The sequence below is a fragment of the Anser anser genome (genome assembly GCF_964211835.1).
Source record: "Anser anser genome assembly, chromosome: 1".
NCBI lineage: Eukaryota > Metazoa > Chordata > Aves > Anseriformes > Anatidae > Anser > Anser anser.
This window is the reverse complement of record NC_139720.1, coordinates 30,109,036-30,127,909: the sequence shown is the minus strand read 5'-3', so window position 1 is coordinate 30,127,909 and position 18,874 is coordinate 30,109,036. Positions and strand designations below refer to the sequence as shown.

Here is an 18,874-nt window from a genome sequence, read left to right as displayed (position 1 = left end):
GGATTTTCTTTCTCACCATCATTATCAAAAAAATTCACACTATCATTCACAGATAAAATTCATATTATTATTATTATTCACATTATATTCACAGAGAAATGAAGGGTACAGATGTTGCCATGTATTTTAAGGTTTGCAAAATTAGAGTCTTTCCATTTACAGCCCTGTAGCTTTTCACTTGTTGCACTGAAGTCTACCTTTGACTTTGTAAGTCATTCACTGACGTACCCCATGGCTGCTGGGGCAATATTTTTACCTTGTACACCCAAAGGCTTTTGTCCTCATGGCCTTGTACCTTCAAATTTCAAGACATTGATATGTCTCTGATGTTGGCTTTCTCAAGGGAATGCATTGTGAATGATGTTTAAGTCACCCTTTCTCCTTTCCCTTTTTTACCTCTTACTTTGTAGCTTTTGGATTACAAATTTAAACTCAGGAATACATAGAGCTGAGTAGATAACACTAGTAGATAATTATTATTTAAATGGCTCAGAAATATCTCCTCATCCCTCACACAACAAAGACAATAATATGGACTTTAAGAATTATATATATACACTATATACGCTACTTTGGCCCAAGTTTGGATAATGTCAAGCATGAACACCCAAGAAAAGATTAAGGGTGCTACTAATTATAACAATAAAACAACTTAAGTCTAAGTGGATGAGACAGAAGGAAAATAATTATGAAAAGTTCAACAGCAACTACATATCCTGTAGAGAGAAAAAAAAAAAAAAAGAGTATTTGAGGTTACAGAGGGAAACAGTTCAAAAGTCCTTAGGCATTTGATATTACTTCAAAAATTGACCCAAATTCTCAGATTCTATTTAACAGATCCCAAAAGAACATATCTAAAGCTAATCTATCTGAACCTTTTTAAACATCATCAATATTTCCCACCCAAAGAAGAAAAGAATAAGGGATCCCTTGGTAATCTGTCATGAAATGAAGGCTTTCTTTAAAGAAATACAGCAACTCAGCCAAAGAACAGTAGTCTAGCAGGTTTATCACCTCTCTCAAATACTTGCATTTCAAAAATGTTTAAAGTTTTTTTTTTTTTTTTTTTTTACAAATAGTTTAAGGAAACACAGAAGCATAAACAAACACCGTATCCAAACACTAGTTAGTGCTATCAACTTAACTATCTAAATCTCACAATGTAAAAACATGTAGTGGAATATTGTCTCCATATGGAAGAAAATGCAGCAGTTCATTAATTGTCTTCCATAATTATTACAAAACTTAGCCCTCTTCTATCCCATGTGAGAGACCTCTTAACAGAGACAATCATATCCTCCATATTAATCTTTGTCTCTTCGAAAAGAAATTAGAATTAACATTAGCCAAATCCAATTTACAGGAAAGAAAAATATTCTGGTACATAAAAATTCCATATGTCATTTTTGCTGTTTTGTTTTCATAAATAGGGCTCAAAGAGCCCTACTTGTACTGAAATAAACATTAGCCTAAGGATACAATTTTTATACCTGACTATGGAGTGTTGGCAGCATAAATGCTGAACTTAAACTGTAGAATAACTCATTAGGAAATATTTACTACAAATATGCTTGAAGTGTTTTTAAAAATTAATAGTATGCTGCTATGCTTGGCTTAATTAGCTTTCTTTTTCATTTACAAAGCGTATCTGTCTGGTTTATGAACTTAGTCTCTATTTCCCATTCTTGCAAACCTGTTTAATTAAAGTTTTAACTACTGCATGAGCTTTAGAAACAGTAGAATGACTTTTATTACTAGAAATCTAAATCCTTCTTTTAAACATGATCATATCTACATATACTACACTGGAAATATGACACGACATGCTCCAGAATATTTCTGAATCACACATGATACTACTACTTCCAAATAGATACCATCCATTTCCATTATGTTGCATGTAGACAATTTTGGTCTTTTTGCACAGAAAGTTGCACTAGCAGTGGAACTGTGATTAATTTAGCCAGTCACCAAATCAGTCCCCTGAAATCCATTAAAGGTCACCTTTCTTTTTTAGGTATGTACCAGTTTCTAATCTGTTCGTTGATTTCCTCATCCATTATTCTATTCTATCTCTTTCAGAGGTCCATCACTTATCGGACTCCTACCTCTACTAGTATGGCACTATGCTTTGGTTTTCAATTATAGCAACTTGTATCACAATCTTATTCAGCATGTATCACTTGCTCCCCTTCATGCTATAATAAAAGATTAAATGGTAATTTATTTTTGCTATATGTACAAAAATGAAACCTATTCATTAGAAATATGACCTGAGATACACCTGAAGCTATAGAAATACGTGACATACAGTTTATCATAATGGCTGAATATTAAAAAGCTTGTGGCATAATGGTCAGTGAGCAGAAACCATTTGTGCAATCACTGCCAACTAACAACAGTAAAGCAGAAAATATTTTTGTCTCCCCTAATCGCAGATGCTGGAGACCCTGCTTAATGACTTGCTACCCATTATACCCAAAATACTCTACAGTTTTATCACACAATTTACTTCACAGAAGTAGAATGTCAACAATAGTGAGTTCTATAATAATGAAAAAAGATAATAGTCATTTTCCCTCCTGTCCTCATTTGAATCTCGTAACCACTGGGGTGATCAAATTTAAAACCTTATTAGTTCTGCTATTGTGACCTAGTCAGACCCTCATTTCAAGATCAGTTTGCAGCACAACACTATGGAGGCAATCTTTTCAAATGAACAATTTACAATTAATATTTCTGCCAATATATACTTGTAAGCTTTACATAATGACAAGCACAATAATATCGAAATTTTCAAATTACAACATTGGCGATCATTGTTTATGGCTGAAAAACAGTGCTATAAAACACAAATTGGCACTAAAGAATTTTGTCAGGGTCTAAATGAGGAAAAGAAGCAAACAAATGTAAAACTTTACACTGTTTTTCTAAATTTGGGAGAGAGAGAGAAAGCATCATCAGGTCATACTTTGTACAATTTTGTGGTGATTAATTCACTCAATGGAAAAATATGAAGTGTATCAAACAAAAATAAATCTTTGAAGAGGTGACTTTTTTGTAGTCTTTATATATGTTCTCATCCCAGGAAAGACCATGTAAGGTAAGAAAAATACTGCAGAAAATACATTTTAACCAGATTTTCATTTAGACTAAATTGGTCTATGTCTCTTAACATTAAGAGAGCAAAGATGGTTCACACCAACTGAGATTGATCCTATGAGAGTATGCTTATATGGTCACAACTGGAGGTGTCAGTGCTTTTAAAGAAGTTACTGTGCTTCAGCTAGCATTGGTAGGCAGATACGTCGTCCCTGTTAACTCATTGCAATGTCAAGTATACATTTTCCACTTGAGTTGCCTTCAGCAGTTCCAAAAGGGAGCCCAGGTGAAACCGAGGGAAAAATGGACACTTAGGAAGAACACTTTGGGGGTGAACTATTGCTATATAATATGTATATATATATATACATATCAAAAGCGTTACAACTGCTGTTGTTTCCCTACACTAATAAAGATTGAAATTAGTCTTCTTCATTAGACTAGAGTAGTATCATGCATGTGGTCAGTTTATATGAATCACTTCAGGATGCAGTATCTCCAGCTGTGGGGAAGTGAAGAAGGCAGGGAAGTGTGTGTGCATGTAGAAACGGGAGACAAGAAAAGTAATACCTTTTAAAACCCCCAAAGCAGTCACTTGCAGTTACCTGACCATTAATTGATTTGAAAAGAACAGAAAGTCTGCTTAATTTCTGCTCCAAAGGCAGCAATGGAATTTGGTCAAGAAAGAAAAAAAAGTCATGGTCTGGGACTCTGAACCCATGATTAACCATACAGATGACGAAACAACCCCGTATCTTGTCTACTTCACAGGACCGTGTTCTAGCCATTATTGGTAAGTGGATACAATTCTTTCGCCATGTCACTGGCTGAGTTTACCACCCTAAATATATTTACATAAGATAGAAAGAGGACTTTTGCGCTGCTGTAGAATGAAATAATGAACAGTAAGATTTATTTATGTTATTCAGAGTAGACTTTTTTGTTTCAGCATATTTTCCTTCAATTTGCAAACACAACACTATCCGTGACCCCAACATTGCTCCAGGAACTACTAAGCAAACATCTAGAAGTTGAGAAGATGAAGTCCTAAACTGTTTGGGATAAATACTGCTTTTCCTAAAAACCCTTTATTCTGATGCCTAAGTATGTATTCCAGTGCCAGATTTCAGACCACCAATGACATTTGTATCCATAGTTTAGAAAGAAAGAAAGAAAATAATTTGCTGGAATTAAAATATGTGAAAGCATTTTATTAACTATGAAATGTTTTAAAATGTTACTGCATTTTAATCACTTGCTGCTCACTTTTTAAAAAATCTTCATAAAGACAACCTATTGAGCTTCCCATTGAGATGATTACACTTGTGTGTATGTCTTTTCTAACCATCTGATATCTTGGCAGCACATCAGCTTTCAGTGAAACAGAAATCAAATGTGTTTCGTTAAAGAAAAAAAAGCCTACAAAATACATCCTCTCTTAAATAAGAGAACATATAACAAATATATCATTCTTCTAAATGTGATATAATACATTTAAAAATTAGTATTGAGTGTCATAAAATCATAGGACAGTTTATGTTGGAAGGGCCCTGAGAAGGTCTCTAGTCCGATGTCCCACCCAAACCAGGGTTAGCTATAAGGTCAGACCAGGTGGTTCAGAGCAGGGCTTTATCCAGTTGGATCTTAAACATCTTCCGTCTGGTCTGAATCTCTCTGTATTTCAAGTTATGCCTACTGTCTTGTCCTCCTGTCACTAAGAAGAGCCTGATTCCATCTTCTTGCAAATCTCCCCATAAATACTGGGGTGTTGATGTTAGGTGACCCCAAAGCCTCCTCTCCTCCATGATGTCCTGCTGTCTCATCTTCTCTTTACAGGGCAAGTGCTGCAGCCCCTAGCCAGCTTGGGTTCCTTCTGCTGAACTCACTCCAGGTTATTGATGTATTTCCTGCCCCAAACTGGACATTGGAAGGCTATGTACTGTCTATGACACAATGGTACTTTTCTTTTCTTAAAATAGTATTTGTGCCCCTGTCACAGCCCTATTCAGAATGCTTGCATTTGAAACCCATCAAAATGCCTCAGCGTCCTAAGAGATAATTTCCTAGAAAATAAAGACCTTCCTAATAGCATTATTACCGTTTCTTATGCTGGTTTCTACTCAGTGTCCAGCAAATGGAAGCCTGACAGGAGAAGTAAATTGGTGACCATAACTCTGCTGAATATTTACACCACAGAGAACTTCACAACTGACCAGTGGTGGAATGAACCAGCTGAAGCTGCATGCTCTCAGGTGCTGATGCAAGCACTTTCCAGATAGACTGAGGTTATTTAAAAGGCACTTTTCCCAGCTCCTCTCCAATATTTCTGTTCTCCATCCTTTTAGTTTTCAATGATAAAGACATAAGATGCTTGTTTGTCTCTTTTCTCCTACTTCTATAATATATATTAGCGCAAAATAGAATGGTACTTCACACGGCTACAGCTAATGCTGGCAATGAGTGTCTGAAGATACATTTCATGCATATGCTGGAGTATACTTCACAATAACCATAGGCTGCATAACTACAGGGATTTACTGAAAGCCAAGACAAGTGTTACTCCAAGTTGTCTACAGAGCATTTAAAAAACTTCCCCATGGTTTATTACTATGGCAGATTAAAATAGTCTTTGAACACTACTGAGACTCGTTACGCGCGGTGTTCACAGCTATGCCATCTTAAAAGAGATGCTGATTTTTGCATTTTAGAGTGCTGCTTCCCTAATTAAACTCCCCTCAAAAAGGAGAGGGGGAGCGAAGGGAGGAGAAACGATTAAAAAAACCTTTCTCCCTCCTGTAGATGCAGCTGTCATTTGTGTCTTGCTTCAGATGCACACTAATAGAGAGTTGCTGACTACTTATTTTATCACAATTGCACATTTTATTTACACTTTATTATATTTTATTTTATTATATTTTATTACAACTTTTTAGTACTTTTGGTTTTAGTCTGAATAGTAGCTGTGAAAACTAGTGTTGATGGTATTTCTTTTATGGTCTCAGTGTTGCCCAAATCAAATGGCCTCACTTCAGAGGTAATAGGATATGTTGTTTCTGTTTTGTTTTGTTTTCTATAAGCCGATCCTTCAAATTCTGTACAGTCTGGGAGAATCACATTATGCTGACTCTTTCCCTTTAATATAAGAGTTCCAGAGGTCACAAAGCATCTACATGGAAACTCCCTTGCCTTCACTGAGTTTCAACAAATACAACCAACAGAAATATGAGAGAAATGGCACTGATGATACACACAGCCTTTTAGCAATCTTACTGTTGCTGTCTGTACTCTGAAGAGGAAAATATGTTTAAAATGTTACAGATACTATTTTATAGACAGAATCATAGAATCAGTAAGGTTGGAAAAGACCTCCAAGATCATCTAGTCCAATCGTCTCCCTACCAACATTATTATCCACTAAACCATGTCCCTAAGTACCGCATCCAACCTTTCCTTAAACACCCCCAGGGATGGTGACTCCACCACCTAAATTATAAATATTATGGATATGATTTAAGGAATTAAGACCTAAGTACATGGAACAATGAGTAAATATTAATATAATATTAATAATCACCTTTATACCATGGTGGGGTGGGGGGTGGAGGTTAAAAGACTGTCCAGAAAACTCCAAATTATCATTTTTGGCATTGCCTTTTTTTTTCCTCTCTTTTTTTATGCATTTTTGGAAAAATATATAACTCTTTTCTCTGAAGACAAAAGATAGTGTATCTATATATTTCTTCCTGAAATTCAACTTTCTGTTCTTAACCTTTTTTCTCTTCATGGATCTTCCCTAAATATTAGACAACCAAAAATCTAATGCAAAGCAAAAACGTCTCTCCCTACTTTATAGTGGTTCTGAATAATGCCGAATTTTAGAGATCTAGCTTTGCTGAACTTCATTACTGGGGCTAAAGATCTACAGAACCTCAGAAATTCGTTATGGATATAGGAAATCATTCCAGTTTTGTTGTGTTGCCTTTATAACTTGAAGACTCTGTACCAATATTCATTCTCATCATTTGCATTTAAAGAAATGGAGTCCAGTCATGCAAGGACTCTGCATATGGAAACAGAATCAAAATCAATGGAAACTCTATTTAGGAGATTTGCAAGGATATAATCAATGCTGAAGAGTCATGACAGAGCAGTATTGCTGGAAAATAACAAGAGCTTTTGTTGACTTAAAAAAGTCCCATCAGTACCTAACTATAATTAGTGCAAAATAAACTGCATAGATACCACGAGATATGCATTCCGTGCATACAGACATTTAAAAACATAAAAACATTTTGGATGACTAAGAGCTTTTCATCTAAGGAGAAGCTTGACTGTTACTACTTCCTTTAGATACATGAATTGCAAAGACAGAAAGATATGAAGACTACAATTACTCACTCCAAAGGAAAGATGTTCCAAAATTTGTAGTCTCCAAGGACAGTGCTGTGAACCTGTAGAGTTGACTGCTCTCATTTCTGTTGATCCCACCAGCAACCTTGTCAATGTGGATCGCCACATTCTGTGCTGACAAGCCCAACAGAGACAATGGACTTTGAGGAGGAAGGGAATAGCCATAAACATAGCCTGTATATCATTATCAGCTCTGATTGCTAGTCTTTTAAAGGTGACAGCCAACATGGCTTCAATAAGGGCAAATTGTGCCTGACAAATTTGTTGGCCTTTTGTGGCCTTACAGCAGTGGTTGATAAGGGAAGAAGAACTGACATCAGCTACCTGGACTTCTGCAAAGCAATTGACACTTTTCTGCATGATATCCTTGCCTCTAAATTGCAGAGACATGGATTTGACAGAGGGACTACTTCGTGGGTAAGGAATTGGCTGGATGGTCACACTTAAAAGAGCTGTGGTCAATGTCCAAGTGGAGACCTGTGATAAGTGGTATTCCTCAGTGGTCTGTATTGGGACCGGTGCTGTTTAACATCTTCGTCAGTGACATGGAAAGTGAGATTGAGTGCAGCCTCAGGAATTTTGCCAATAACACCAAGCTATGTGGTGTAGTTGACACACTGGAGGGAAGGGATGCCATTCAGAGGGACCTGGAGAGGCTTGAGAGATGGACCTCATGAAGTTCAACGAAATCAGGTTGCAAGGTCCTGCATCTGGGTCGGGGCAGTTCCAAGCACAAATACAGGATGGATGGAGAATAGATTGAGAGCAGCTCTGAGGAGAAGGACCTGGGCTGTTGGCTGATGAGAAACTCAATGTGAGCTGGCAATGCATGCTTGCAGCCCAGAAAGCCAACCGTATCCTGGGCTGCATCAAAAGAAGTGTGGCCAGAAGGTCAAGGGAGGCGATTCTCCCCCTCTACTCTGCTCTCTTACACCTGCAGTACTGAATTCAGTTCTGGGGCCCACAACATAAGAAGTACGTGGACCTGGAGGAGTAAGTCCAGAGGAGGGCAATAAAGATGATCAGAGAGCTGGAGCAACTCTACTATGAAGACAGGCTGAGGGATTTTGGATTGTTCAGTCTTGAGAAGAGAATGCTTGGGACAGATCTTACAGCAGCCTTCCAGTACCTTAAAGGGGGCCTACAAGAAAGCTGGAGAGGGATTTTTTTACAACAGCATGCAGTGATAGGGCAAGGGGTTTGCTTGAATCTGAAAGGGTACTCCAACAAGTGGACAGAATAACCAGGTTTTGGTCATATTTTAATGCAGTATGGGATCTTTGTCTGGAAGAAATATAACAACCTGCATGACAAGAGGAATACACGAATTTATACTGTGATCACTATATTTAATAGCTGCTGATGGGATTTATTCCTATGAAATCTCTACTCCTATTTCAAACTCATTTATAATTTTTTCCTTCCCAGTTTAATGATGCACCTCATAGTAAAACTAGAAAATTTACTGATGCTTGTTTTAGACCTACAGAACAGTAATGTAATGATATATTTCTGCACTGTCATAATGTGAGAAAAAGGAAGTAAATATCTCCTTATTCACATCTTCAGAGCAGTTTTGCAAGATGCCACACTTAAATGCAACATTGTTTTGCTGAACCATTCAGTGCTATAACATTGTCTCCTCATAGCTTAACAATATCCCTGGACAAAAGTTTTTAAAATTACATTTTCTAGTGGCTCACCAGTAATTCCTAAATCAGCTATGGTGTTAAGAAACAAACAATGACACGTAAGAATGAGAATTAGCACACCAAGCTCTTGCAGACCTGGACAACTGTGATAGACAGAAGAAAGATTAGTTCAGCAAGTTGCTGAATGGACTTAATTTTAAATGTTACTAGTTTAATCCCAATTTTAATATTATTTTCCTTCTCATAAACCTTAATTTATTTGTGTTACTGAAAACATACCATGACTCAGCCATCTGTGATAGATTACTATAGATTTTTGAATCTGCATTAGTGCATCTAAGATAAATGACTTTTAATATGCTTAATTTCAAAATATATAAAGTGTTTTAAAATACCAACATTTATTTTTAACAAATTAAATTATATTGACTTTTAAAAGAAGTCCTGCCTTGGAAGAATTATAATTTAAATAGTTTTCAGGAATCATTGTAATGATTTCCTACTTAAAGCTAATTCTCTTGTGAATCCATGGAAGACAAAACAAAACCTGATTTATGGGATCTACACTGTGCAATATTATCTATATACAAGCTGACATCTCAAGGGCTAAATGGTGATTTTCTATTCTTTAAATTCCTTTCAGGAGGAAGTTACACTAGCTTATCCAAATTAAATTATGAGTTATACGTTTGTGAAGTGTATTACAGTCTTCTAGGGATTTACATGACACAACTCATTTCACCTGGACTTTCAACTAGATTAGAAACAAGAACAGGATTTTTATTCAGCAAGTTTGTACCATTTTTCCACCCATCAAAGTACATTTTCAAAAAGTGAAGTACCATGTCATTCATAATTTCTGACTACCCGAATAATGCAAAATGGAAGGTCAGAATGGACCCATTATAGATGTCTCACCTAAACTAGAATGTAGCCATTTTTATTTTCAAAATGTAGCTATATTTTTTCCTCTTATTTAATCCTTTTAGAAATGAAGGACTGAAAAACAGGATTTTTCAGCTGTGGACTTAAGACACCTGAACACAAGTCAAAATACATGGAACCTGCCCTTTGATAATAATGTCTCTGTCTATATGGTATCTCATTACTTTCAGCTATTAACAGATAGTAAATGAAAACTAACTTATTTTAAGTAATAAGACAACACAGTATTCCTGTAACAAATTATCCCATAACAAGCACCAAACAGATTGAATACAGATGATTCATTCATCTATGATAGATTCACAGATTCACAGATTCACAGATTTCTCTAGGTTGGAAGAGACCTCAAGATCATCGAGTCCAACCTCCGACCTAACACTAAGTACTCCACTAAACCATATCCCTAAGCTCTACATCTAAACGTCTTTTAAAGACCTCCAGGGATGGTGACTCCACCACCTCCCTGGGCAGCCCGTTCCAATGCTTAATAACCCTTTCGGTAAAGAAGTACTTCCTAACATCCAACCTAAAACTCCCCTGTCGCAACTTTAGCCCATTCCCCCTCGTCCTGTCACCAGGCACGTGGGAGAATAGACCAACCCCCACCTCTCTACAGCCTCCTTTCAGGTAACTGTAGAGAGCGATGAGGTCTCCCCTGAGCCTCCTCTTCTCCAGGCTGAACAAGCCCAGCTCCCTCAGCCGCTCCTCGTAAGACTTGTTCTCCAGACCCCTCACCAGCTTGGTCGCCCTTCTCTGGACTCGCTCGAGCACGTCCATGTCCTTCCTGTAGCGAGGGGCCCAAAACTGAACACAGTACTCGAGGTGCGGCCTCACCAGAGCCGAGTACAGGGGCACAATCACTTCCCTCGACCTGCTGGCCACACTGCTTCTTATACAGGCCAGGATGCCGTTGGCCTTCTTGGCCACCTGAGCACACTGCTGGCTCATATTCAGCCGACTATCCACCAATACTCCCAGGTCCTTCTCGGCCAGGCAGCTTTCCAGCCACTCATCTCCCAGCCTGTAGCTCTGCTTGGGGTTGTTGCAGCCCAGGTGCAGGACCCGGCACTTGGCCTTGTTGAACTTCATGCAGTTGACCCCAGCCCATCGCTCCAGCCTATCCAGATCCTCCTGCAGAGCCTTCCTGCCCTCGAGCAGATCGACACACGCACTTAGCTTGGTGTCATCTGCAAACTTACTGAGGGTGCACTGGACGCCCTCATCCAGATCATCAATAAAGATATTAAAGAGGACCGGCCCCAGTACCGAGCCCTGGGGGACTCCACTAGTGACCGGCCTCCAACCAGATTTGACTCCATTCACCACAACTCTCTGGGCCCGGCCATCCAGCCAGTTTCTAACCCAGCGAAGCGTACGCCAGTCCAAGCCCCAAGCAGCCAGTTTCTCGAGGAGAATGTTGTGGGGAACGGTGTCAAAAGCCTTACTGAGGTCAAGGTAGACCACGTCCACAGCCTTTCCCTCATCCACCAAGCGCGTCACTTGGTCATAGAAGGAGATCAGGTTCGTCAAGCAGGACCTGCCTTTCATAAACCCATGCTGACTGGGCCTGATCGCCTGCTTGCCCTGCAAGTGCCGCGTGATGACCCTCAAGATAATCTGCTCCATGAGCTTCCCCGGCACTGAGGTCAAACTGACAGGCCTATAGTTCCCCGGGTCTGCCCTGCGGCCCTTCTTATAGATAGGCGTCACATTGGCTAGCCGCCAGTCAACCGGGACCTCCCCCGATAGCCAGGACTGCCGATAAATGATGGAAAGCGGCTCAGCCAGCTCCTCCGCCAGTTCTCTCAGTACCCTTGGGTGGATCCCATCCGGCCCCATCGACTTGCGCACATCCAAGCTCCGTAGCAGGTCGCCAACCATTTCCTCATGGATAGCGAAGGCCACATCCAGCTCCCCATCCCCTTCCACCAGCTCAGGGCACTGGGTGTCCGGAGAACAACCGGTATTGCCGCTAAAGACTGAGGCAAAGGCGGCATTAAGCACCTCAGCCTTTTCCTCATCCTTAGTAACTAGGTTTCCCCTCGCATCCAGTAAAGGATGGAGATTCTCCCTAGTCCTCCGTTTCGCGTTGATGTATTTGTAAAAGGATTTTTTGTTGTCTTTAACGGCAGTAGCCAGATTGAGCTCCAGATGAGCTTTGGCCTTTCTAATTTTCTCCCTGCACAGCCTCGCTACATCCTTGTAGTCCTCCTCAGTGGCCCGCCCTTTTTTCCAAAGATTATAAACCCTCTTTTTTCTGCTAAGCTCCAGCCGCAACTCTCTGTTGAGCCAGGCCGGTCTTCTTCCACGCCGGCTCATCTTTGGGCACGTGGGGACGGACCGCTCCTGTGCCATCACGATTTCCTTCTTGAGGAGCGCCCAGCCTTCCTGGACTCCTCTGCCCTTCAGAACCGCCTCCCAAGGGACTCGGCCAACCAGTGTCCTGAGCAGCTCAAAGTCAGCCCTCCGGAAGTCCAATACAGCAGTTTTACTGGTCCCCTTCCTGGCCTCGCCAAGAATAGAGAACTCTACCATTTCGTGGTCACTCTGCCCCAGACAGCTTCCGACCACCACATCTCCCACCGGTCCTTCTCTGTTTGTGAAGAGAAGGTCTAGCGGGGCACCACCCCTGGTAGGTTCACTGACCAGCTGCGTCAGGAAGCTATCTCCCACGCTCTCCAGAAACCTCCTAGACTGCTTTCTCTGTGCCGTGTTGTGTTTCCAGGATATGTCCGGGAAGTTGAAGTCCCCCACGAGGACAAGCGCCGACGATTTTGCAACTTCTGTCAGTTGCCTATAAAACTCCTCATCCGTCTCCTCATCCTGGTTCGGCGGTCTATAACAGACCCCCACCAGGATGCTAGCCTTGCCGGCCTTCCCGCGGATCCTAACCCACAGGGATTCAACCTTATCATTCCCAGCCTGGAGTTCCACAACATCAAAAGATTCTCTAATGTAGAGAGCCACGCCACCACCCCTTCTGTGCTGCCTGTCCCTCCTGAAGAGCCGATAGCCAGGCATTGCAGCACTCCAGTCGTGGGAGCGGTCCCACCACGTCTCCGTGATGGCAACCAAGTCGTAGCCTGCCTGCTGCACAATGGCTTCCAGCTCCTCCTGTTTGTTACCCATGCTGCGTGCATTAGTGTAGATGCACTTCAGCTGGGCCATCGCCTTCTTCCCCGGCCTAGCCATTGTTTCCCCCGGCACAGCTCCGACAAGCCTTGTTTGAGCCCCGTCCCCCTTCTTACCTAGTTTAAAGCTCTCTCTATGAGCCCCGCCAGCTCCTGGCCTAGGATCCGTTTTCCCCTTGGAGATAGAGACCCATCTGGGGCCATCAGGCCGGGTGCCGAGTAAAGCTCCCCATGGTGAAAAAACCCAAAATTTCTATGCTGGCACCAGCCTCTGAGCCACCTATTAACCACATGAGCTTTCCATGTCCTCTCCGTGCCTCTCCCTTCCCCCGTAGGGATGGACGAAAACACCACCTGCACTCCCGCTCCCTCCACCAATCGTCCCAGCCCCCTATAGTCCTGTTTGATGGCCCTGAGGCTTCTCTTTTCAACATCATCGCTGCCAGCCTGGACTATCAAAAGCGGGTAATAGTCAGAGGGGCGAACCAGGTTTGGAAGCTTCCTGGTAACGTCTCTGACCCTGGCCCCAGGGAGGCAGCAGACTTCCCTATGTGTGGGGTCAGGCCGACAAATAGGGCCCTCCGTTCCCCTGAGGAGGGAGTCGCCTACAACAATCACCCTTCTTTCTTTCTTGGTGGAGGCGGTCCTGAGGCGTGGAGTCAACTTCCTCACCTCAGGCATCCTCCCGGGTAGGCTTCCTACCTCATCCTCACCCACCAGTCTCTCCAGCTCCAGGGCCTCAAACCTATTGTTCAAGGGCACCTGGGAAGGCGGCGCCGGAAGGGGAGGGCATCTCCTGCGAGGTCGAGCAGGGACCTGTCTCCATTCCTCCTCAACTCGCAGGTCCCCTCCCTCTGCCCGATGGCAACAGGGCAGGGGGTCCACCCCCCTTTGGGGCGTCTCACCCTGGTCCCTCTCGCTCCGGTCCTGCAGGGAGTCACTCCACCAGTCTATCTCCCGCTCGCACTCCCTGATATCCCTCAGCCTCTGCACCTCCTCCTTGAGCTCTGCCACCATGCGGACCAGGTCGTCCACCTGCTCGCACCTCACGCAAGCAGTCTCCCTGCCTCCCGCCGATGGCAGCAAGAGGCTCAGACACTCCCCGCATCCGGAGACCTGAACTGCCGCATGTTTGGACGGGCAGTCGGTCTGGGTGTGCACTAACTTCCTAGAGAAAGCACCGTGCCTGGTGGAGACCATTACAGCCCAGCTGACAGGAGAGTGCCGTTAGAGGAGTTGTCCCTATGGGCGGGTGTGAGCGCTCCGCCCTGCCTGCCCGCCCTGCCTGCGCCAACTGCCTCGCTAACTGCCGCGTCACTCCCACCGCGTCACTCCCTGTTTGCCGGCCCTGTTCGCCGCGCTCCTGGTCGCTCGCGCTCCCTAAGGGATGCCTTTGAACGGCCGGGGGGAGGAGATAGCATAACTACAGACCCACAGACCGTATCATCTATCACCCATCTAGTGGAACACCAAATGAAAATACCTTCCAACTCACAGTTATTTGCATAGCTTTCTTCACAATGAAAGTCTGCTCACCACTGAAAGCATGCCCTCATTAATTCTGTCAGTTGACATCAAACAAAATTTGCAGAGCAACAGACAGACTTCATACATTTCACTGACCTTCCACATAAAATGTCCAACATGGCACAATTCTTTATATAACCACCACCTCTCTGCAAAACCGCTATACCTGCAAGTAGCTCCATAAGCACATGAACCCTACTATACACGATTCATGATTCGCACTTTTCTGTACGTGGGAAATGAAATAACTGCTCTGCAGTGAGCCAGGTTGTTTTCTTGGCAAGAAGAAATTCAGATTGATCACTGGAGCAGCAAGAGGCCTAACTACATGTTGTGTTTTTTTTAGTGTACAGGCATATATATTCCACCTCAGACATTAGGAGCAAGGATTTTCAAATATTCCTCTAAGGTCAGCATATATCAGTTCCACATCACTTTTCACCCATACCAAAAAGGAGTCAGAACAATAGATAAGAGTATCATTTTAATACCTTCAGGTCTACTTTTTGCACATGTTCAGAAACTCTCAATTTTATTAAGAGAATCATTTTTATGTTGATCTGGATTAATTTAATGTATATAAATAGATAGACATAAAATCTTCATCATCAACAGCAATACTTTCAGGTTTGTAATAATAAAGACTGTCTTCAGATATATCAAATAGGAGTCAAAATCCTATCAAAATCCTAGTCAAAAAGTTTGTTTCTTAGCATAACCAGTCATCTGTTTTAGTAAGAAATATCCTAGTCAGACACCTGCTTGTGGTTTTATTACAAAAATAATATTTATTTTAGAAAAAATTTGCCACTTTGTTTTTTTTATTATCTAAGCTTTTGCTTTACCTAGTCCTGCAAAAAGTATTATTTACATTGTCTACACATACACACAATTAAGGGACAATGGCATGTAAAAAAATCTTAAAAGTTGTAATAGCCCAATAATGTATTCTTCAGCTAAAAACAACTTTCTACAGATTAAGCAAAAGACTCTGAGACAATTTCCATGTGATCAGATAGAAAAAAAAAAGAAAGAAAGAAAAAAAGAAAAGAAAATAAAAAGTACATTTGAATTACTGGTATTAATATTTCTAACAATAAATTAACCTAACCTGTTTTTACAAAGACAAATGAGAATCATCACTCAGTCTTCTATACCCCCATGTGATACACTAACCTACAGGTTCTTACACTATTCTTCACACACTCTCAGCTATTACGCTCCAACACCTTTGTCCACTTGGCCAAGAACGCCCACAGAAGTTAACAAATAGTTCAGAGTTTTAAGGCATTTGAATGTACAGTATAATTAATTTCCTATAATTGGAATTTTAGTTATTAAACATCTTTCATATTATCAAAATTTCCATTCCGTTTCAAAAATACAGACAAATAATGTTCATAATATAGAATATTGAAAAGTAACACTTGAAATTATTTTCTATTGCAATCTTTTTCTGACATTGCTACAGAAATTAATGAGGAATACTGAATTACGAATACCAGTTTTACCACTTATAATATCAGCAATAATATCAACGATATCAAGGAACGAGTACTTTCTTTAGGATATAGGTTTACTCAGATAATAGGTTTTGTCTCAGTAGCACATGTTATTCCTACGTTTTTATTTCTTTTGTGTGATAGCTAGTCTTAGCTGTAGATATCCATAGTTTTTGAACATCAAAATCTTTTCTTAGCATTTATTATTTCAGCCTTTTGCTTCAACAGAAATGTTAGAATTTCTTTCTCAAACTGAGATGTTTTTGAATTTTTTAGTAAAACAAAAGTGATATGGACTGCAAAAGAAAAAAAAAAAAGGCACAGACATAACCCACAGAGCCCAACAGCCCGTCAGTGCTGCCATTAACTAGGGCTCATTGAGACCACACTCAAATTGTTGATTTGAATTGCAGCTGCAAAGTACTTCTTAAATATTCACTACACCAGAGCAAGAATCATTATCCAAATGAATTGAGTCTCAGACTGCCATATTGTCTAAGAGCTCCCAGGGTCATTCATATCTTAGTGTGGGAAACTAGGGATTTACCATCCCAGCTCTGTGCCTATTCTGTTCTATACCTGGGAAAAAGAAACCCTTTCAAATAAGCGTTTTCATCAAAATGATACTGTTTCCACAAAAACTTTTGATTTACATCTACTAGTAATTTATTTCCAATCAGCCCCAGTAGGAAGGGCTATCTGTCAGAGTAAACTAAATCCTGGAGTACTCGAGAGTCTACTCTTTCTGCAATTCTTTTTCTGATAGAATAATTTACTCCAAACCAGTCCCACCATATTCCCTACAGATTCCTACAGACTGCAGGAAAGGCAGTCATCTGTGAGGGTTCTTTGTCTCAAAAATAAAGGAAGAAAAAGAAAAAAAGGACCCACCTCTCCCTCCCCATCCCCCCCCCCCAAAAAAAAAAAAAAAAAAGAATATCTGACCTTAATTTGCCAGCCATAGTATGACACAGCAGCTGGACTCTCTAACTAAAAAATCAGAGCCCTATAATCTTATTTTAAAAAAAATGATGTATGCTTACCTGCCTGGATATGTGATATTCTAAGAAATAAGCATTATTTGCACACATGTACCTTTCATGAGAGAGTGAGTAGCTTTGTGTAGCATTTCTCCTCTCATTAAAAAGGAGACAGGTACAACACTGACACCCTGTTAAGGACAGATAGAAAGAAAATACTAGAAAGTTCTCGTTGTCTAGGATACTGATTTAAAATCCACTGAAAAGCTGCACTATTCCTATAAAGACTCAGAGACTAAGGCTTAAAATACTTACTTGATAATGTCTCCTTCAAGAGCAATCACTCGTTTAATGATCTTCTGTTCAGGGTTTCTAGGAGACCTGAGACAGGGGATAAGGTTATACAATCAGTAATGTTCCCGTTGTTTTAAGAAAATGAAAAGAAATTCCACAAAGAAATAGACACTATTAAAGTCATTAGGAGATTCCAAGTTCTCCTTGATATAGCATCAATCATGATATTCCATCCTGAAGTGAAGCTACTGTAATCATTCTCATTGCAAACCATCATTGAAGAGCAGATACTGAAAAATGACCTGCATACGAACACTACAATAATCAACATACCTTTTATCATGAAAAATATACTTCACATCATTAGAAATAAAATGTCCCACTATTGAAGAAGAGGGTACCTTTGCAAATAGATTCATATGTTAAAACCCAAATTCTCCATGAAACTGTAACATCATATTGTGTTTAAACATGAATGTCATTCATTCACCTTGGGAAAAAAAAAAAAATCCCTATGTTATATTGATATTTATCACTAATTTAGTTAAACCTTGCATAGGGAATTGTGGAGGGTTTAAAAAGACAAGTAAAATTTTCTCCAGCTATCAAGGATTCTTAATATAATACCAAGCTTTCACTTCAAGTTATGAAATATATGAATATACTATACTGAGGGGATTATGATCATGCATTACATAGTATTACAAAAAACAAAGTTGAAGTTGCATGCCCAGTCTGAATAGTCCAACTTTCTGAATGTATATTAAGAGATAGGAAGATTAAGAGATAGGAACCCTAGAAGTGTTATTCTATTTCAGTTTAATGATAGACTAACGTAGACCCATGTGCACCAAGGACTTTCTTTCCTACATACTTTACGTCATTTTCTTTTATTTTTAACTTTTAATTATTTAACTATGCAAACTTAGTAGAGTGTTTTTATGTTATTTTAAAAAATCTTTTTATCTGCTGCTTGTATATTGAAAAGGCAGTGAATTTTTTGATTTTCTGCTGATGCTCAGGTTCTTTATATTAGACTCCAAGTACAGCCTGCTAGCAATGCAATAACAAACCTGTATATTACAGGATTTGTGCCTGAAAACATTGGCCATGCCATCTTCACAATGTAAATTTGAGCTCACCTCTGGTCAAGAGGTAGCACACTAAGACTACATTTTCTTAAAAAGCAAAGCTGAGATTAAAAAACTTGCTTTTAGTGACTTCAAGACTACAGGCATTTGCAGTTCACTTTCACTTCCAAAAGTTAAAAAGAAAAATTGTTTCAGGTGAATTCAAAAATAATTTTTTAATTTGAATTCAGAAAGTATTCC

General features: G+C 40.3%; 1 protein-coding gene across 7 annotated transcripts in view; it reads right to left on the bottom strand.

The window, feature by feature from the left end:
• Window positions 1-18,874, bottom strand: part of IMMP2L (inner mitochondrial membrane peptidase subunit 2) — a 464,509-nt gene that overhangs the window by 140,362 nt on the left and 305,273 nt on the right. For 6 of the 7 annotated variants that reach the window (XM_083800913.1, XM_083800915.1, XM_083800916.1 and 3 more), the window contains one exon: window positions 17,565-17,630. The exons of the other annotated variant lie outside the window; for it this stretch is intronic. In XM_083800913.1, the coding sequence (XP_083657039.1) occupies window positions 17,565-17,630 (66 nt within the window). The remainder of the gene's footprint in view (window positions 1-17,564; window positions 17,631-18,874) is intronic. 7 annotated transcript variants of the gene reach the window in all.